Raw genomic sequence first — 22,045 nt, 5'->3', positions numbered from 1 at the left:
TTTGCACTGTCAACAGGGTGGCAACATTGTCATCATTAAAATTCCGCCATTTGCAAATTAGTTATCAAGCCGAGAAATTTGTTTGAGTTCTCCTCGAATAGTTAATTCAAAAATAATAGTGGAAAATGTCGATTCAGGCTCATAGCAAGAAGCGAGTGTGTTATTATTATGATAGTGAGTAAAATTTTCCATAATGTTTATAGTTTTAGTACAAATGTGTATTGTTAGTTTTTATATACAACGCTCGAATGTTAACCTCAGGTTGACGAAAATAAATTGGTGTATTAAGTCGATTTGGTGTATTTCGGTAATGAATTCAAGATGATTTTGAAGTTAATGTCTTGTGTTAATAGATATTTTTTAAAAAAAAAATTTTTCGTATATATTTTGAGAAATCCTATGTCACTAATCGGGCGTCTGTAGTACCGCTTTGTGATTGGTCGCGCGTTTATTCTTATTTTCAAAATCTCTCGCCAGAGTTTGGCGAAGCATTTTTGTTACAAAAAACAATGAAAAATTGTAATCAAAACTTAAATTAATACAAATTTAATTTTATATCTGTCTGTACAGTATCCATCACCACTTTCACTAATCAAAGGATATATTAGTAAAAAAATAGTAACAATTAGAAAATGCATAAAAGCATGAAGAAGAATCTTCTCTCTTAAAAAAATACAAAATGAGCAATTTCTTATTCTTTTCAGTATTTATTTATTTACTTTAGCCCACAGAAAAGTTCTAAGATGACTTAAAAATACAATTATAATACATAGAAAGAGAGTACAAAAAATATTTAAAAATACAAGAAATATAAAGATTAAATTGAGTAGATGAAGATTATTTGATTTAGTCGATTTAGTGTACTGTTATGAATATCAATATTTTTGTTAATTGGGTTAAAGTTAGAGAACATAACTAAAATTTAACAGAGAATTAGATTTAGGAATAAGATGATTAAACAATATTTATAAAGATAAACCTATTTTAAAAATCCTATTGAATAACTGCTAAATATCAAATTATCGAACAAAAGTTATAAAAATATGATTTTTTTGCAAAAGATCAGTTCATTTTTATAAAATGATAATGCACTACATTTTAAGAACAGAATTTGTTTAATGCTAAGACTTTGAGTACAAATATGTTTTATTAATAATGTCATTTATGTTTTATTAATAATGTCATTTATGTTTTATTAATAATAAATAACAAACCATCTGTTTTGATGGTTATTTATTAAGCCATTGATAACGTTTTTATAAGTCGCTCTTGGAAAAAAAGAAAGTTACAATTAAAAAATATATGCATCAAGGCATTTTAGTAATTATAAATTTATGAAGAAAATTGTCCTTTTGATAGACAATAAGAAATTTGTTACCCAAAAATAAAGCTTTTATCTGAATTTATTAGCAAAAAAGCAGTATAAAACTACTGAATAGACAATAAAAATCAAATTATCAAATAAAAGTTATATTTATGACTTTGTTGCGAAAGAACAGTTCATTTTTATAATATGATAATTTCCTACATTATTTTAAGAATAGAATTTGTCTAATGGCAAGACTTCAACAATGACTTTAAATATGTTTTATTAGTAATAAATTATAATCTATCTGTTTTGATGGCTGTTTATTAATGATAATGTTTTTATTTTTGAAAGACATGACTCGTTAGTTATTGGATCTTGCAAATTTGTTAAATATGATTTAATTGTGTTTAAGCAAAACCTGAATTAATACAAGTTTATATATGTCTGTCTTTTGAATATAGTATTTATTACCACTTTTATTAATCAAAGGAAAGCTTTTATAATATTAGTATAGAAAAATAATAAATATTAGTAATCCATGAAGAAAATTGTGTTTTTTCGATACACAATAAGAAATTACTTACCCAAAAATGAAGTTATCATCTGAATTTATTGGCATAAAATTGATATAACAATCCTACTGAATAGACACTAAAAATCAAATTATCAAATAAAAATCATGGAAATGAGATTTTGTAAAATTAGTTATGTTTTATAAAATAATTATGCCATGTATTTTTAAATTAGAATTCGGTTGATTACAACACTTCAACAACGACTACAAATATGTATTTCTTAATAGGAAAAGTTCTTAAAAAATATAAATCGTTCTTAAAAAAGAAATATGATGGTTAGTTATTGAAAACTTCAATAAATATGATATTATTTATTGAAGTTTCCAATTTTATTCATCATTAATATTGCATGTCATAAATATATTTTATGGGTAAAAAATTAAATAATAAATAAGTAAAAAATTATATAACCTTTCATACAAATGAACATCAATATCAATTGTTATGATGTTCTATACAAGTATTAGTAGTAAAACGTAAACTCTTAAGGGGTATTATGTCATTTTTGAATTATCTGACAAAAGGGCTATCAATTTTTTTTTACAATCATCTTTTTTATAATTTCTTCATCAATGTTACAAGAGTACAAAAAAAAAAAATAAAAGTTAATAATTGCCCATGATTGCCTTCCTTCCTTTGATATGAAAAAAAAGATTATTAATTGAGAATGATTTAGATATGATTTACACTAGAATTAAGTTAAAAAATAAATTTTTGACAAAATAGTGACTTAAAAAAAAGGGCCAATTTCTTCCCATTTTTTTTGAGTTCATCAAGTTTTTTAAAAGTAGTAAAAATCGAAATTTGGTCCAGTAAAACTGGAAAAATCGTGGACGTCGTTTTGAAAAAAAAAAAACATTTTTGAGAAGAAAACGTTTTTAAAGTTTTGCATTAACCCTTTCCACTCGCGAAATGCGAGTTTTATATGTATTTTGTCGCCGGAGCGGCGGCATCTGAGTGGAAAGGGTTAAATTTTAAAAAATCCTCTCGTACACACTATTTTTAAATAGTTAAACTTTAAAAATACGAAACGAAAGAAAAGAACGAATTTTTTGAATTTCCACACTAGAATACCCTCTTAACCGTTTTTTTATATCATGTTTAATTTATTTGTATTTTTACTAGGCGACATTGGAAATTACTATTATGGGCAAGGCCATCCCATGAAACCTCATCGTATACGCATGACACACAATTTATTATTAAATTATGGCTTATACAGAAAAATGGAGATTTATGTAAGCACATATATGATAAAATCATGTCTTCTTGGAATGTATGTTTATTTAATTATTATTTCTATAGAGACCTCATAAAGCTACTGCCGATGAAATGACCAAATTTCATTCAGATGATTACATTAGGTTTCTGAGGTCGATCAGACCTGATAACATGTCAGAATATAACAAGCAGATGCAAAGATGTAAGCTGGTTTGATGTAATAGATATATAAAAGTCTTAAAGTCGTATATACTAATTGGATATGATATTTCAGTTAATGTCGGTGAGGATTGTCCAGTATTCGATGGTCTCTATGAATTTTGTCAATTATCAGCTGGTGGGTCTGTTGCCGCAGCTGTTAAGTTAAATAAGCAAGCAAGTGAAATTTGCATCAACTGGGGCGGAGGTTTGCATCATGCAAAGAAATCTGAAGCCTCTGGTTTCTGTTATGTAAATGATATAGTGTTGGGTATATTAGAATTACTAAAATATCATCAAAGAGTATTGTATATTGATATTGATGTTCACCACGGTGATGGAGTCGAGGAAGCATTCTACACTACAGATCGTGTTATGACTGTAAGTTTCCATAAATACGGGGAATATTTCCCTGGAACAGGAGATCTTAGAGATATTGGTGCAGGTAAAGGCAAATATTATGCAGTTAACATTCCTTTAAGAGATGGTATGGATGATGAGTCCTATGACTCAATTTTTGTACCCATAATTTCAAAAGTAATGGAAACATTTCAACCGTCTGCAGTTGTTTTACAATGTGGTGCAGATTCTTTAACCGGTGATCGTTTGGGCTGTTTCAATTTAACAGTCAAAGGTCATGGAAAGTGTGTGGAGTTTGTCAAAAAGTACGGCCTCCCGTTCCTCATGGTGGGAGGTGGAGGTTATACTATTAGGAATGTATCCAGATGCTGGACATACGAAACATCAGTAGCTTTGGGTTGTGAAATTGCAAATGAATTACCTTACAACGACTACTTTGAATACTTTGGTCCAGATTTCAAACTGCACATAAGTCCAAGTAATATGTCCAATCAAAACACAAATGAATATCTTGAAAAAATTAAGAATAGACTCTTTGAAAACCTAAGAATGCTTCCACATGCTCCTGGTGTGCAAGTCCAGGCAATACCTGAAGATGCCGTGAATGATGAATCGGATGATGAAGAAAAAGTGGATAAGGATGAGAGGCTTCCACAGAGTGATAAAGATAAGCGTATTGCTCCAGACAATGAATACTCTGATAGCGAAGATGAAGGAGAAGGCGGCAGGAGGGATAACAGGACATACAAAGGGCAGAGGAAAAGACCTAGGCTGGACAAAACTGATGGCTCCAAAGAAGGAGATGTTAAAATTGAAGATAAGGAAGTGAAAGGTCAGTAATGAAAAAAATTGGCTGGTTGTCAAAGATTTATCCTCAGATTAATTTAAAAATTTGATATAATATTTGAGATTTTTACTGCCAAAAGTGTGTATATGTATGTGTGTGTACATATGTATGAATGAGTTTTATTCAAAATTCGACGCTCTACAAAACAAATTATGAAATAACTGTTTTGCAGAGCGTCTAATTTTCAATGAAAGATGACACAAATGATCACTTAATTCATTTGTCGCTAAGTTATATCTAAAAAACATTTTTAAAATTTTCAAAATTTTTCCATGCTATTTCCATATGAAGCTTTGATTGAATTGCATACTACCTAAAAGTTAATATTAAGAGCTAAAACTTCTAGAGAATTTTTTTTATCAATTTGGAAGCACTTAAGCCTCTGGGAGCAATAAAATTCGAAAATTTCCATATTAAGGACGACCCTAATATATATATATATACACACACATTATATATATATATATATATATATATATATATATATATATATATATATATATATATATATATATATATATATATATATATATATATATATATATATGTATATATATATATATATGTATATATATATATATATATATATATATATATATATTATTTTTATCTGATTTAATTTGAAATCACTTACAATTATTTATTTCCAGAAGAGAAAGAGGATCTCAAAACAAATGCATCGGATGAAGCAAAGAAAGAGCCGTTGCCAAACCCCTGATAAAAAAAAAATGAACAAATATGAAAATGTACATATTTGAGCAAATAATTTCATTTTCCAACTTCTTGACAAATTATGTTGTCAATTTTTGTTATTTGTTCAAATAATCTAAATGTGCTATCATGAAAAACATTATTATATTTATATTTGCACTTCCAACTTATTATTTGAAAATTTTTTAACTAAAAATGGACATGATTGCTGTTCGTATTGAAATGTGAACTCGATTTAATAATTATTTGAATGTGATCTGGTGAATTGTAGTGACTAGCCCGTTTTAATAAGCAATATAATTTTATTAGCTGTATATTTTATGGCTATAACATAATTTATTATTATATTTCAATTTTTTAAATAAATAAATAGAACATGTATCAATGCTTGAGTTTTCAAATACTTGCAGGTTAGAAATATACCATTGATATGTATGTAGATGAAAGAAATGTTTAGAATTGCAAAGTTTACTTGATCTCCATAATTTTCTACAATTTCATAAGAACTTTAGGTCTTTTATAATAGTGCTCGTAGAAAAAATATAATATACAAAGATAATTATTATTCATATTTTTTTATAATGTATATGTATATACTCTTAACAGTATTCTTTATGCAAGATAACAATACTTTTTGTTAAAAACAATTATCTAATTTCGTACTTGGTACAAATTTCTTCTTGGCAACAACCTAATTGAAGATTTAGAATGTTTCCTACATATAAAACAATTATTGAAATGCATAATATTAATTATTAGTTCGTTGATAGTTACTCTTTATGTCTATACTTATATTAGTTAGTGATTTTATATTTATATATATATATGCAGTGTTTCACATATCACTATAACAATATTTTGTGCTTAATAATTATATTTATAACAAATTCTCATAAAAATATATACGCCTTTCTTTTTTTTAGTTAAAATCTTTTATCACTGTTGTGAAGTATCTTCATTTTTGTCACCGTCACCATAAAATTTGGGCTGAAAGAGATTGAAGATTTAGACATATAGAGTGAAGGATATAATATGTAAATCATAGAACATGCAAAGTTGAAAAAAAACAAAATTCCATCAGAAATTTATATATATATATATATATATATATATATATATATATACATATATATATATATTCAAAAATTTTCCCCTATTTTTTTTCTGCTAAAAGGATGTTCAATAGTAGAATTTTGCATGTCATTTGTGACCTTATCACATAATACAAAAAAAAATTCAGTAACACTAATCATAAAATAAATGTTTAAAGAAAAAGAAAACATGCAAATTAGAACACTCTTTAAATGAAACTCAGATCACATCATCGAACGACACAACTTACATATACACAATAAAATTTTTGTCAAATTTTTTGTAAACTGCCCATATAGTGGCTTTGAAATCTCTGTAATAATTAATAATGCATTTATCATGTCTAGATATTTGTATATACTTTAAAATCTGCTAAATGCAAATGGATAATATTGAATAATTTTATTATTAGCCAAGAAAACTTACATTTTCATGTTCAGTTTGAGGATTTCTGCCATCATCTTCATCATCGGTATCGTCTTCTCCTGAAGATTCAGCTGAACCGCTTTTTTGTTGATCTTTTCCATCTATAAATGAAATTATGAATTTTATAATTATGATTTATGTATAGCTTTATATTTTAATGAATAGTTCATGTAAGAATTGAAAAATAAAAAATTGGTTCATTATATTTAAGATATTGTTATTTGTTTGGATTAAAATTTTTCAGTAAAAGTATGAAACATTCCCAAATATGGCTTTTGAACATTTTTATATATTTTATCTAAATGCAGGTGTGAGTGGCATTTTGCTTTAAAGCAAGTTGCATGTTTCCTGATAAAAGTAAAGTAACAATGTAAATAAATAACTTGATCAATGAGAATTAAGATTAAGCTATTTAGATTAATTATCTTACAAAAATCTTCAAACAGACTAACATAAAGTTTTAATTATAAAATAAAACTAAAAACTTTCATAGATTCTTGATTTAATGTAATTACATAAAAATACTGAATTACTGTAAAACTTTATGATATTAGAAATATTGAAGAATATCCAATTTTAAACAAATATGCTAGTTATACTCAATAAATTGTTTGAAATATATATTTTGATTTCAGTATTTCAATGAAAATTTCAAATATTTGTAAATAATACTTCAATTATTTATTATTTCAAATTGATCAGTCAATGATAATTAAATCTATATATTATAAATAAATGTATAAAAATCTAAATTTCTAAAAATACTAATTTTGGTTTATTTAATTAGACAGTAAATAAAATGAATAAATTTTTAACATTACCACTTTTAGTATAGTCTTGTTGCTTTGCTTTTGACAGTGAGTCGTAACACTGCATACAAACTCTCAAAGGTTTACTACTTTGTCCAGGTAACAAGAATTTTTTAGCTGAACATGGACCGCAAACTACTGCTCCACATTTACGACAATGATGCTATGGAAAAAGAATCATTACAATACAAATATATTTATCTATATTTAAAATATTAAAATAAATGTTTAAAACATAATATAGATAGATTTTTCCCGTAGACTTAAATGTTTTAAAATTAATTTTATTTATAAAATAAAATTAATATGTATTAATTATATTACATTTTCAATTTTTTTTTCATATAATTGTTTTAATAAACTATAGGACTATTCTAATATAATAAAATAGATGTTCTATGTTAAATTAAAAAATATATATTTTATTTGTATAAAAAAATGTGTGAAAAGCTGGAAATATTACTAAAAAAAATTTAATTCTTTGTATTTAGACTCAATTTTCTTACACAAAAAGCTATTTCAATTTAATTTAAAGTTCATATTTAATTTGAAAAATATATTATACATTTACAATAATTATTATTATAAAAAAAATTCTCAGTATTAATTTATATTAATGCTCTTACCCTGCGGACAATCATTGTGAATTGAGTCTTTTTGCAATGCATGCACACCGTTGCTTCATTATCGGGTACCCAAACTGCTGCATGTTGTTCAACAGCCTTTTTGCCACCTGAATAAATACATTTATATAATTTGTAAAATAAAAGTAATTTTATTAACTTCCCGAAGGAGAAGTTTATGTTTTCATAAAAAAATCCGATTCGCTAATTTTATGTTTTCTCGAAGTTTCAAGCCATTCTGAATCGAATGAGACCATATTTGGAAAAAGTATGTGTGTGTGTGTGTGTGTGTGTATGTGAACAGATTTTTTGCCGTAAATCGACGTTTTCTCGAAAACGGCTGGGCCGATTTCAAAAATTTAAAAGTCATTCGATGTATCTCGACGAGGACTATCGTTTGCCAGTTTTGTGGTACGTTTATCGGCCGAGACGTTTCTTTATAAATCGCAAAAAAGTGAAAAAATTTTCGTGCACGTTTTAGCCCGCAATTCTGAACCGATTATGAAAATTCAAAAACCGTTCGAAAGGTATTGATTGGGAATCGTGCTTATTAGTTTTTGGTAGAGATCGGCCGGGCCGTTTTCTTGTTAAAGTTTTTTAAAAAAAAATTTCGTCGATTTTTATGATTATTTTTTTTTTACGGTAGATATCATAGTCTTCTAGATCCTACTAAAATATTACGATCCTACGACAATTGGTTTAACTTTGAAAATTCGTCAAAGTTTGCAAAAATTGGTAACGTTTTTTGGCATTTGTCAAAATTAGACCTTTCATCGACGTTTTCTCAAAAACGCCTGAACCGATTTCAGAAATTTAAAAGCCATTTGATGTATTTGGATGAGGACTATCGTTTGTCAGTTTTGTGCGACGATTTGCCAAGCCGTTTCTTTGTAATTTGAAAAAAAGTGTTAAACTTTTCGTCCACATTTAAGCTCATCCTACCGAACCGATTTTAAAAAATCAAAAACTGTTTGAAAGATATTAGTTGGGAATGGTACTGATTAATTTTAGGTGAAAATCTACCGAGCCGTTTTCTTGTAATAAACTGTTGAAAAAAAAAATTTAAGCCGATTTTCATGGAACTTTTTTTGGCGATATACATCATGGTCTTATAGAACTTACTGTAATATTACGGCCTTACAACAAGTAGTTTAATTTTAAAAATTCGTCAAACTTTGCTAAAATTATTATCGTTTTTCTATGATATTTTATGATATTTTTATTGATGAAGTATATTATTTACACATTTTTTTTGATTAAGTCGATTATTTACACATATCGGGAAGTTCATGTAACTTGCCTCAAGGCTAAATACCAAACCAACTAGTTTAAGTTACCTATAATAAATTCAATTTAATTCACTGTGTTATAAATATTTACATCGTTGTATGTGAAAATTATGCATAACAATTATTTTTCAATTTATTTAATCCTGGTTATTTATTATTTCTTTGTTCTAATAATTTTCTAAAAAAAATTCACTTAATTACGGACAAAATCTGCACTAAATTTGCTGTTAATTTTTATGTTCAAATTGCATAATATTTGAGCACAATTATTTTTTACAAATATTCTAAGAAACCTTGGGTTAAAACCAAGTTTCTGGAAATATTACTGTTCAAACATAAAGGTATATTTTAAATTTATTAAACAAATGTATAAAGACATCTTCTATTAAAACTTACTTTTTCTTAACAGATCTTCTATGCATTTATTAATATGAGCCATCCACTCCTGTTTCTCAGTCGCTGTTGCAGCTGAGACTGCAAATGATTTTGAGGCAGTTCTTATTAACCAACTATTAAGGAATTCTACAAATTAAAACATAATATTTAAATAAAAATTAGAAAATTCATAAATAAGTATATTTATTTATAGCTCTTACGAGAATCATCATCCAGACTTTGAAGTTTGACTTCCTCTAATGGAATTATATGTTGTTTATTATATTTCTTTTTATTGATGACTATGTTTCCGTAAACTAAGATATCGTTAAACAAAAAAAACTGTCTTGCTTTTGGTTTCTTTCGGCACATTTTTGTTAGAACTCCTTCACCGACCAGCACACGACCCATGACTGCCAATGGCTAGGTGATAGAAACATCGAAATTAATATAAATTAACATAAATAATTATTAAATTTTAATTTCTTATAAAAAATTAAAATCTTGTAAGAAATTCTTGATAACAATTTAAACAAATACAGTGGTACCCTGATTTACGAGTGACTCTACATATGAGGGGGTTTTGAGATACGAGTCGCCAAAACAGCGATTCGTTGTTTCGACATGCGAGCAAAATTCGAGATACGAGCCTTGACTGAGTTTTAGGGTTTTCTAGGAAAATATTGATGGCAAAATAAAAATATGATAAATTTCGTCATTTGCAACAATGACTTTCCTACTATAGAAATATTTCTGCTGTTTTATGGTAGTAAATTTTTTATAGTTATAACTGATGACTAAAGTCATATCAATTATATATTAACTAGTGGTGAATGGCATCGTTCCTGAAGGCAAATTGCTGGAACTTTCCGTACCGCATTGCAATATACGAGGGATATTAAATGTTTTCAAATAGATTATTATAAATACTGTAACTTATATATGTATACAGAAAAGTAAATACACAAAATTTAATCAATCGGATTTAAAATGAAGGACATTGTCTAATATTTATAAGAATTATATAAACTGAATGCAAAGTTATAATTTATTTAAAGTATATTAGTGTGCTTTGGAACTTTAGCTAGAAAAAAAAAATTAAAATTATATTTTCGATATTCATAAATTTTTTTTTAGAGTTTTAGAATTTTTTCCCAAAAGCAATCGTTTTGTCAAAACAAGTAAAAAGTTCTTTGAATCATTCAAATCGGATGCTTTGTTCTCTCAAAAACTGCCATTTTTTGCATATTTTGCTCGGTATCTCCGAAATGACTAGACCTGCCTTTGCCAAAAACTAATAACCACTTCTCCCCGTCATTACAAATTGAATGTTTTCTGAATCATTCAAATCGGTTGCTCCGTTCTCTCAAAAACTCGACTTCTATTTTCTGCGCTCTTTGCTCCGTATCTTCAAAACAGCTGGACCTGTCTTTGCCAAAAACTAATCAGCACATCTCCCCATGAATAGGAATCGAATGTTTTGTGAATCATTAAATCGGTTGATCCGTGCGCCCGAATCATTCAAATCGGTTGCTCCGTTCTCTCAAAAACTCGACTTCTATTTTCTGCGCTCTTTGCTCCGTATCTTCAAAACAGCTGGACCTGTCTTTGCCAAAAACTAATCAGCACATCTCCCCATGAATAGGAATCGAATGTTTTGTGAATCATTCAAATCGGTTGATCCGTGCGCCCGAACACTTGGACGAATAATTGTATCCATAAAACATCCATATTTTTGACTAAGTGCCCGATTTGAATGATTCAAAAAACATTTTACTTCTATTGACTTACTTGCAGGTCCAGCAATTTCGGAGATACGAAGAAAAAAGTAAAAAAAAAATGTATTTAGTGGTCAAAAATGATCATTAGACATATGCACATTTTTAACATTTTTAATTTTCAAAGTTCGCTTGAAACAATTCAAAATTTTCAGATTTTTTTTTTTCAAAATTTTCAAAAACGTACAAAGTTCTATACTTTAAATGTGAATTTTAAATTTACAATTCATATTATTAATGTATATATTTCATATATTAAATGTATATATCCCTGATTCTAAGAAATATATTCTCAGATAAATTCATTCGGCATTTCTTGTTAATGTAATCATTCTTAATGTTGTTACGTGTTTTGTGCGATAAAATCGTCACGGTATATTATATAAACGATAAAATATAAGTAATTATAATTTTCTCTTCGAAAATATTCAAAACAATAGTTATTAATCATTGATCAATATATTTATTGACTATTTTCTCGAATATTTAATTCTGATTAAAGCAAACAATTTGCCTTCAGGCACGATTTCTTATCAAATCATATAAAATTAAACAAAAACAATAGCAAAAATAAATAGATTTACTTAATTAAAATACATGACTCAAACAATGGGTGGTATTTCTTTATCTATTTTCGTGATTGCACACCTTGAACAATAAAAACATATGAAATAAACAAAGCCAATGTTTAGGATAGATAATTCATAGATTTAGTAAATTTTGTAATCACTTAATTAAAAATGCATGACTCAAACAATATGTGGTATTATCTATGAATTTTTTCAATAGATTGCTTAGTTATTTATAAAACCATTTCTTTATTTATTCACTGTCGACGTTTCGGTACTAGATACGTTCCATTTTCAGGATATCATACAAGAAACATGATCTTGATAAGATTTAAACAATATGTTTAAGTAGAAATTGATGGATTTTTAAAAAATGAATAAAATCGTGAAAGATATAACATTATTAATAATATGACAATATGATTAAAATGAAAACTAGTGGGATGTATGGCATCGTATCTTAAGGCAAATTGCTGGAAATTTCCGTACTGTAACGAAATGTTCGAGGAATATTAAATGTTTTCATATAGATTATTATGAAAATTGTAACATTGTCTAATATTTATAAAAATTATATAAACTGAATTGCAAAGTTGAAATTATTTGTTTATTAGAACTTTAGTCAGAATTAAAAATAAAATCTGAATTATTTTCGATATTCAAAAAAAAAAAATTGATGAAAAAAAATTTTTGAAACAAAATTTTTTTTTTCAAAATCTATTATTTTGTTAAAACAAGCAGAAAATTCTTTGAATCATCTAAATCGGACGCTTAGTTCTCTCAAAAACTGCCATTTTTTGCACATTTAGCTCTGTATTTTCGAAATGGCTGGGCCTGCCTTTGTCAAAAACTATCAACCACTTCTCCCAATCATTACAAATTGAATGTTTTTATAGATCTTTGCTCCGTATCTCCGTAACGGCTGGACCTGCCTTTGCCAAAGACTAATCAGCACATATCCCTATCAATAGGAATCGAATGTTTTTTGAACCATTCAAATCGGTTGATCCGTGCGCCTAAAACCGTCCCCGAAAAATTGTATCCATACATACATACACACACACACACATCCATTTTTTCTGAGGTATGCCAAAATGTTCAGAAATCTTCAAAACGTCGAGAAATGTAAACATTTTCAATTTCGATTTTTGGACGATTACAATAAGTTAACCTGCGTGAAGTTAATAATAATAATAAATGAATGGATTATATAATAAAATATTAGAAATGTTGGAAATTGAAAGTTTTTTAAAAAAGCAATGACTGTTCTTTCCAATACATTGAACAAACCTCCCAATATGTACACAAAAGAATGAGGCAACATAAATTAAGTGTAGTTCACCATAAACGAAAATTCTCCAAAAGTACCCTTGTACAGTACTTTGTCAAAAATGCCCACTCGTTTAACTTCAATCCAAATATTTTATATCATGAAAATTGCGTACTATTTTTTTATGGGGTTATTTGCAGAAAGTTTTCTTATACTTATGAACGCTTGCAATAGAGTTAACATCAGATCAGATCACAACTTGTTACATGATTCCTATTTAATTTTTTAACACTCTTGACAAATAATTAAAAAATCATTCTTTCTTTTCAGTTTTATACGTCCTTCTATTCGAAATTTACTTTTCTGTTCATGCACTTTATAATATCGACATTCATGTTAAGATCAATAGTTAAAGTTAAATCAAGTGTTTCTCCTTAAAATTTATCCGTTCAATAATCAGTTTTTTACCGAATTGTTATCCCATAACATCGAAAGAATAATACTTTTTGTTTCACATAGCAAATTCAAAAAAAAAACATAACTAATAACTAATAACTGCATAACTAATAATTGCACAATGTGCTCTTTGTCTAAAAACAAGTTAATAAAAACACATTTTTTTTGATAAAACCGTTATCAGTAAAAAAGTGTTGATGTATAATCAATCATACAGGTAATTATGTTTTCAGTAACCATTAAGAATAAGAAAAATGTAATGTCTACAATATTATTGCCAAAAACCAGCTGAGATGTGCCAGAAATCAAAACAATATGAGACACAATATATGTTTGGCAGATGAAATTATATAATTGAATTTAATAAATAACACAATAAGTCCAAAATTGCATATACATTATTTTTTTAAACTTATGCATGTTGTATATTGGTTAACTTCACTGAATTATTTAAATACAAAAGAATATTTCTACTTATTAAAAAAAATGATTTAGAACTTTGTTTCTTTTGATGTGGAATATTTAGCAAGTTGATCTTCGATTGAAGAGTGCTCATATGCACCAGATTTAGAACTAAAGTAATAATACTTATTAAATTATTAGTAAGAAAAATGTAATTAAGAAATTGTTATTGCCAAAAAGCAACTAATATAGGGTACACGATTATAAAAATTATAGACTATCATATATCAAATTATTGAAGCAATTATATCGGTTGAATAACAAAGGTGATATTGTTCTTTTACCATAGATACTATATTTATTCTTTCTGCATTTCTTATACTGATCAAAAAACTGCAGTTTCCAATATGTACATAGCTTATGCTAAAACCATAAATGGAAAAGCATTATATGGAATATTAAAAAGTATAGGATAGGATATTAAAAAATTTGGAACTTAAATTGCAGACGTGGGTACAGGATAACATCTGTCGGGTAGTCTAGTATATATATATATATATATATATATATATATATAATTCAGAATCATCAATTACAAAGATATTTTGTAACTTATATATATATATATATATATATATAATTCAGAATCATCAATTACAAAGATATTTTGTAACTTATATATATATATATATATATATATATAATTCAGAATCATCAATTACAAAGATATTTTGTAACTTACCTGTCCAGAACTGCCGAAGCAGTTCTCCACCATGGCAATCCGCCTTGCATTTGCCTCGCTATTAACTAAAAACAAATAAAATAAATTAGAAATCACATACAACAAATTTCTACAATACAAAAATGAAATACATATCAATTTTCAAATTATTTCTTAAACTAATTTAACATTTGCATATGTTTTAACCAAATCAACTGTTGCACAAGTAAGCTGTCAAAACCTAATTTATAACCATCTAAAAAAACAGTTTCCAATTAAAATGTATATACTTACAAAACGTATATACTCACAAAAAAAGAAAGGATTCATTATAAAACATTATAAAATAGTTTAGAATATTAAATAATTATATAAATGTCTTATTTAGGTTTGGCAGGTAGAGGAACATTCACGCTTCGTTTCTCGTTTCTTTAATTCAGAATGTGTTGAACTTTATGTGACATACGTTATTTAATTTGCTGAATTGTTTTATTAATAAATAAATATTAATATTTAATTTAAAATAAGTGTATTAAATTAAAATAATTTTAATTCGAGCTCACCTAGCCTATCCACCATGATTCACTATTTTGGTACATACATGCACAACGTTCACATTTACAATAATGACATTTTAGACGGAGAGCTGGTGTATATAGTAATACTTCTGATGCACTCCGGGTTTCGTCGTCGTACTTCGTATACATTCGTATCTGATATTTTTTTATATCGGGTGTGAATTGTTTTATTCGACGATAAAGCATATTCTTAACATGTGTATTTGCAGACAACTTGTTCAAATAATTATTAGTGCATGGCATCGTGCCTTAAGACAAATTGCTAAAACTTAAATAAAATTAATTTAAAATTTTTAAAAGCCCAGAAAGGAAAAATTAGATTGGTTTGAGAATTTTGAGTTTTTTTAACATTTTGGAAAATTATGAAACAATTTGAAAAAATTGTGTATTAAAACGAATGTATTTTTTGAAAATTATGATTTTTTTTAATAAATATGCTATTTATAATTATAATTTAAAATACTGTTTTTTTTTAAAAAAACTTACCCAAAGATAATTCTTGTCGTTTGATCCTTATTGTCGAAAATATCTGATATTTCACCGCCAAATAACATTTTTGAAAAAAAAATTATATCTGCAAAAATTCAGTTAATTCTGTTAATATAAATCACTGTCAATACATACAATACAAGTTATTGCCAGTATATTGTTACTGTCAAGTATATTGTCAATACAATGTTTTTTGAATCATTCAAATCGGATGCTCCGTTCTCTCAAAAACTTATTTGCCATTATTGGCACTCTTTGCTCCGTATCTCCAAAACGGCTAGACCAATTTTTACCAAAAACTAATCAGCACGTTTCCTTATCAATAAGAATCGAATGCTTTTTGAAAAATTCAAATCGGTTGATCCATGCTCCCGAAAACGTCGACAAAATAAATACACACACATATATACATTTTTTCTAAAGTATGTCAAAATGTTCAGAAACCTTTAAAACGTATTTTTTATTCTCGATTTTTGGACAATTACTGTAACATTATAAAATGAAATAAAAACATTTTATGATTTTACAATTAACTATATATGTTTTGAAAATGTATGTGTGTCATCATTCAGCAAGTTTTAAAATTGTTTTCGAGTTTCTGAATATTACTAAACATTAGAACAAAGTTATTATAGAAAACAGTGATATTAAAAATTAGCTTCGCCCCTTCCCCCACCAAACATCACGTACATTTTTTTTACCAGAAAAAATTGTAAAATTTTTGATTTTTTTTTCGAAAATATTTGGATTTATTTGAAAAAATCAGATAAAAAATAAATACACGTGATATCTTACTATACATACTCTTCCCCACGTGATATTTTGTGATTTTTTGTCAAACCCCCCTTTCTCCTAAAAGCCTCACTTGATTAATGGATGCCCCTTATTACAATGAACAATAAAAACTTAATAACAAATATATAGAGAAAAAATATAAATGTCAAACCAGGAAAAAACACAAAATTAAAAAAATATGAGGCACCATTTTTTTCCGAAAAATAAGTTTATTTTTGTCTAGTTATTAACTTCCTGTAGGGTAAGTTATAGTAATTGCAAAAAAATCGAAAATGAAATTTTTTATATATCTTTACGTTTTAGAGGATTCTGAACATTTTGGCATACCTTAGGAAAAATGGATATATTATGTGTGTGTGTGCAGATACAAATTTTTGTCAACGATTTTGGGAACACAGATCAACCGATTTGAATAATTCAAAAAAAAAATTGATTCCTATTGATAAGGAAACGTGCTGATTAATTTTTGGCAAAGGCAGGTCTAGCCATTTCGGAAATACGGGGCAAAATGTGCCAAAAACGGTAACTAAATATTTAAAAGAACGGAGCGTCCGATTTTAATAATTCAAGAAACATTTTATTTGTATTGACAAGATGAAGAACTGATCGAATTTTTGGGAAGATGGGTCTAGCAGTTTCGGAGATCTAGTAAATAAAATTTAAAAAAAATTACATTTGGCGGTCAAAAATGATCATTGATCAAATTAACAGATATTTTAATAATACGTATGAATTTTGTTTACATTTCTATGGGTTCCGTGACATCGTTTGTCCGTTAGCTTCAATATTTTGCAGCTAAAGCTTTAGAAAAAAAAATTAAAAATTTCCAAAATATATCAAAATAAAAAAAACAAGTTATTTTTTTTCCAAAAAAGTCAACATTTTTCAAAAATTTAAAATTTCTCAAACATTAAGTTTTTTTATAGTTTAAATAAAATTGAATTTTTTTTTAAAATAAATAATTTTTGATACGGAATGTTCCAGCAACTTGTCTTAAGGCACGATGCCATGCACCACTAGTTATATTACTATTTTTGAAAGATTTAGAACAAACCAGTTGAGTAAAATATTTACCGAGGTCCAGTCTATGAATGCATTTACCAACCATCATGTAAAAATCTGTTGTTGGTATTAACGATCGTTTATGACGTTTGTTTTTATTCTCTTATGAAATGAAACATTCATAATTACTTCATATTATTCTAATGAAATTCATTATTAAACCAATGAAATGAATATTACGCCTATATATAAAAAATAGCCAAAAAGTGGATAGGTTTCTACTAATACTTGTAGCTTTTTTCTTGCGGCACGTGAATTTTGAGGTTATTTTGTCAAATTTGTACAAAACTACTTATTTACTTTTAAAATGTCAGTTCAATCAGGTAAATTGATATTGAAAATTCTAACCGAGCAATTTGGGGAAACTATAGCAGCTGTAGGCTACGATTTATTCAGACATGGATCCAGACCTGTTGCTCATATTCACTCGACTACAAAACTGCCTATATCAGAAATAAAACACTCATTATGCATCTTAGCCAAATATAAACTGATTACCTTTACATCATCAGCACACCCAGACTTTGCTGAGTACGAACTACTGAATGAAAGAGTCTTTTACATAGTCCGGTACCCAAAATACATATGCCGGATAAAAGACAAGTACGGAGACGAAGCTGAGGTGTTGCTCGATGAGTTGCTGAGACTAGGCTCTTGCACGGCTTCAGAACTCATTGTAAGATGTCTTGCAAGGGTTAAGGAACAATACCCGAGCAATCCGTGTGATTTAGTATCTTTACGAGACAAATTTGTTGATATGGTACATGGTAACTATCTTTGCCGTTGTCCGGTTCCAATTACAGAATCATCGGTGCCTTCACTCTTTCTTGATGAAGCCCACATGTTTGTAATGCCCGATATAGACTTGCGAGAGCTGTCAAAAATGCAGAATGGCAGTGAAAGCAAACCAGGTGATGAGAACGTTTATTGGATCTGTAATTTTTCTAAATTTCATCAAGACATGCGTGATGAATTGATGATTAGTGCTATGACACGAAGAATAGATGAATGTGCAGGCGAAGTTATGAAATGTTTATTGCAACAAATGTATGTACGTACCGATGCTTGGGAACAACAATCAAACGCTATACCATTCGTAGAATTGAAACAAACTTGTGCTGAAACTTCTGAGGATAAATATCCGAATATAATTCCGTTTTTGGATCAATATTTAAAAATTATTGTAGAAGATTCCTCACAATTTTTGAAAAAGATAGGGGATGCCAGCGGTGGACAGTATGTTATCAACGTAGCACACGCTATGGAGCAATTGGTTTGGTGTTGTTTAGAAAACTACATCGTCCAACGGTTTTCTTCTAAATCCGCAAGAATATTCCGCGTTGTACGAACACATAAATTCATCGAGCAAGAACTCATACAAAAACGTGCTATGATTCCTGACAAAGAAGCCAAACAATTAACATACGAACTCCTTGAAAATCATTTCATTAAATTACGCGTTATAAATAAAGGAAGCCAACAAGGATCCATAAAAAACTTTTTTTTATTCACCGTCGACCTAATGGAATCAGTATATGTGTTATTAGATATGACTGAGAAGGCTTTGCTAAATGTTATGACTAGACGACAACTGAGCATGCAAGAAAACATAAGATTGTTACAGAAACAGCAGCGTGTTGAAAGTTTAGTAAACACAATGAAAATTAGAGGAGACCCTGAAGAACATATAAAAGATATCGAAGATACACTTACCCCCGCAGACCACGAAACAATTGCTAAGGCCAAAAGAGAAATGGACATGTTGGGAATATCTGAAATTAAATTAGATGAGACTTTATTTCTACTCAAAATGTATTTATTCTATTCGAAGAAACCAGACACAGTAGGCAAATGCAATTGTTGTAATTATCGTCCATAGAAAGATTATTAACAAATAATAATATAAATTTGATAATATTTTTACAACAGACGTTAATTTCAATTGCAAATGTTGTAATCATCTTTCATAGATTATTATTATTATTATTATTATTATTATATTATACAAATATCGATAGAAATTCTATAATAAATTATGTTTATTTTTTACTTACTATGTACAGTCGCTAAATGATAAATTGTAAACACAGATATTGTTAAGAGTTTGACAAATTACACATATAGAATATATTATGAATACATGTAAATACAAAGGACATACACTAGAATTATATATATAATTTATGTTAGAAATATAAATAAACTTAATGTTATAGTTGATCTTAAATGTTTAATATAAGGTATGACTTGATTCAAAATGTAAAATGTATGGTGAAATTTATTTGCTTGAATTTTCAAATATGTATATATATATATATATATATATATATATATACGTGGTCTGTTCAAAAAGTACCCGGAATTACTAATAATTAAATTTCGCGAGCCTGGAGTGTCTGATTGTCAAAATTTTTTTTTTATTGTGTTGGTATACATGCCCCTAAAGTATGATGAAATTTTCAGCTGTATTCACTGTTTACTTTGTCTGTGGTGGTCGCTAAGTTCGACGTGTTTTTCTGAGCTCGGCGATTTTTACAATGGAAGAATTGAAAAGTCAAAGAATTTGTATTAAATTTTGCGTAAAAAATGAAATAAAGTGTTGCAAAGTGCAAAAATTCACCAGATATGGCTCCGTGTGACTTTTTCCTATTCCCAAAGTTGAAGAGACCCATGAAAGGACGGCGGTTTTCCTCGATTGAAGAAAATCGCTGAGAGTGCTCAAGGACATATCAAAAAGTGAATATCAAGGGTGCTTCGAAAATTGGAAAAAACGCTGGCATAAGTGTATTATATCTGGGGGGGACTACTTTGAAGGGGACCACATTAATGTAGACGAATAAATAAATATTTTTTGAAAAAACGAAAATTCCGAATACTTTTTGAACAGACCACAAATTGAGTGAATGGAATACTAAATTAACTCTGAAATATGAACAAACCACACTCTAGCTTTGCACTATTTATTAAGAATTTTAAACTTTAAAAACATTTCGAGACTCAGTTTGTCTCATCATCAGTCTAATAAATTTAACTTAAATCACCAAAATATAATTCAGAACTTTTACCCTAATGATGAGACAAACTCAGACTCAAAACGCTTGTATAATTTAAAATTCTTAATAAGTAGTTCAAAATAATGTTAACAGTTAATTTTTCAAATTTATATATATTATATTAGAGTTATTAAATATCGCGCTTTACTTTTATATTTAAGTAGTATTGCAAATTTAATTATGTAATCTACTTTATCTATTTACTTAAATTATGGCATAAAAGTTATATAAATACCTTGTCATTAACTTAATTTATTCTATGATTACTTAATAATTTTATATGTACATTAAAATTTAATGCAATTTATATTAGATATAAAAACAACAAATATATTAATAATTTATTTCATGTTAAAGAATATTATGAATACGAAATATGATTTAAATATCAGATTTACTTCATTAATAAAATTATTTACTGAAGTCATTTTAATTACTTTTGTATATTTTAAATCTTTTACCAACCAGACCTTGACATTTTAGAATTGTCTGTTTTTTTACAGTTATTATACATAAAATCATTTGACACGTATTTCAGGATTTTGCTGAAAAAAATTTTTTGACGAAAATATTTACGATTGAAATATTGATTTTTTGCTCAATTTCTATGAACATCATCTGCGGTAAACTAATTATCTCTAGTTGTGCTAATAGGATCATTATTATTATTTTTTAATACACTCATATTGAAGTGAACTTTGTGATGATTAAAAAAAACATTGTTTTTGCAATTTTCTTAAAAAAAAAACAACCCTTAAATATTTACAAAGGTTTTAATTAGCCTTACCCCAACTCAAATCGATTGAAAAATAAACATATTTTTTCTTTTTATCTCTGCTACAAAATTATTTTTACAATTTATTGGATACTTCGTTACATTGAAAGATATTAAATATTTTTAGGATCAGTATTATTATTTTTTTAATACACTCGTATTGAAGTGAACTTTGTGATGATTTAAAAAAAACTGCAATTTTCTAAAAACTAACAACTCTTAAATATTTACAAAGGTTTTACTTACCTTTACCCCAACTCAA

At 27.4% G+C, this 22,045-nt stretch overlaps 3 protein-coding genes across 5 annotated transcripts; 2 read left to right on the top strand and 1 right to left on the bottom strand.

The window, feature by feature from the left end:
* Positions 1 to 48: 48 nt before the first annotated feature.
* LOC113387594 (histone deacetylase Rpd3) lies at positions 49 to 5,304 on the top strand. 2 transcript variants are annotated; one of them, XM_026624935.1, is made up of 5 exons: positions 49 to 174; positions 3,010 to 3,122; positions 3,190 to 3,307; positions 3,380 to 4,495; positions 5,161 to 5,304. In XM_026624935.1, exons 1-5 carry the CDS (start codon positions 126 to 128, stop codon positions 5,226 to 5,228), a joined length of 1,464 nt encoding a protein of 487 aa, XP_026480720.1. In that variant the 5' UTR covers positions 49 to 125; the 3' UTR covers positions 5,229 to 5,304. The 2 variants fall into 2 exon arrangements, with proteins under 2 accessions (XP_026480720.1, XP_026480721.1); XM_026624936.1 differs by having other exon boundaries at positions 5,170 to 5,228.
* Positions 5,305 to 6,033: 729 nt separating this feature from the next.
* On the bottom strand, positions 6,034 to 15,733 carry LOC113387562 (pleckstrin homology domain-containing family F member 2-like). 2 transcript variants are annotated; one of them, XM_026624897.1, is made up of 8 exons: positions 15,343 to 15,469; positions 15,053 to 15,117; positions 10,057 to 10,258; positions 9,857 to 9,982; positions 8,175 to 8,281; positions 7,561 to 7,711; positions 6,740 to 6,840; positions 6,034 to 6,208 (listed from the first exon to the last, which is right to left on the bottom strand). In XM_026624897.1, the coding sequence occupies exons 1-8, from the start codon at positions 15,359 to 15,361 to the stop codon at positions 6,158 to 6,160; spliced, it is 822 nt and encodes a 273-aa protein (XP_026480682.1). In that variant the 5' UTR covers positions 15,362 to 15,469; the 3' UTR covers positions 6,034 to 6,157. The 2 variants fall into 2 exon arrangements, with proteins under 2 accessions (XP_026480682.1, XP_026480683.1); XM_026624898.1 differs by lacking the exon at positions 15,343 to 15,469 and adding an exon at positions 15,595 to 15,733 and having other exon boundaries at positions 6,036 to 6,208.
* A 2,418-nt stretch (positions 15,734 to 18,151) lies between these two features.
* Positions 18,152 to 19,834, top strand: LOC113388369 (DNA-directed RNA polymerase III subunit RPC3-like). The gene has a single exon (XM_026625755.1). The coding sequence runs from the start codon at positions 18,263 to 18,265 to the stop codon at positions 19,832 to 19,834; it is 1,572 nt and encodes a 523-aa protein (XP_026481540.1). The 5' UTR covers positions 18,152 to 18,262.
* The last annotated feature ends 2,211 nt before the right edge of the window (positions 19,835 to 22,045 follow it).

The sequence above is a fragment of the Ctenocephalides felis genome, unplaced genomic scaffold, assembly GCF_003426905.1.
Source record: "Ctenocephalides felis isolate EL2017-DRISC unplaced genomic scaffold, ASM342690v1 CF-g0.4_SCAFFOLD_03572, whole genome shotgun sequence".
In the NCBI taxonomy this organism is placed as follows: domain Eukaryota; kingdom Metazoa; phylum Arthropoda; class Insecta; order Siphonaptera; family Pulicidae; genus Ctenocephalides; species Ctenocephalides felis.
The sequence above is the reverse complement of the archived record's forward strand: the minus strand, read 5'-3'. Positions and strand labels throughout refer to the sequence as shown.

Excerpts from the sequence above, each read along its gene's own strand:
- LOC113387594 (XM_026624935.1), top strand. The coding sequence starts at position 126 with ATGTCGATTCAGGCTCATAGCAAGAAGCGAGTGTGTTATTATTATGAT. Across the intron at positions 175-3,009 it reads AGTGTGTTATTATTATGATA|GCGACATTGGAAATTACTAT; the intron begins GTGAGTAAAATT and ends TATTTTTACTAG. Across the intron at positions 4,496-5,160 it reads TGAAGATAAGGAAGTGAAAG|AAGAGAAAGAGGATCTCAAA; the intron begins GTCAGTAATGAA and ends ATTTATTTCCAG.
- LOC113387562 (XM_026624897.1), bottom strand. Across the intron at positions 8,282-9,856 it reads AGAAGATCTGTTAAGAAAAA|GTGGCAAAAAGGCTGTTGAA; the intron begins GTAAGTTTTAAT and ends GTATTTATTCAG. Across the intron at positions 6,841-7,560 it reads ACAAGACTATACTAAAAGTG|ATGGAAAAGATCAACAAAAA; the intron begins GTAATGTTAAAA and ends TTTCATTTATAG.
- LOC113388369 (XM_026625755.1), top strand. The coding sequence starts at position 18,263 with ATGTCAGTTCAATCAGGTAAATTGATATTGAAAATTCTAACCGAGCAA.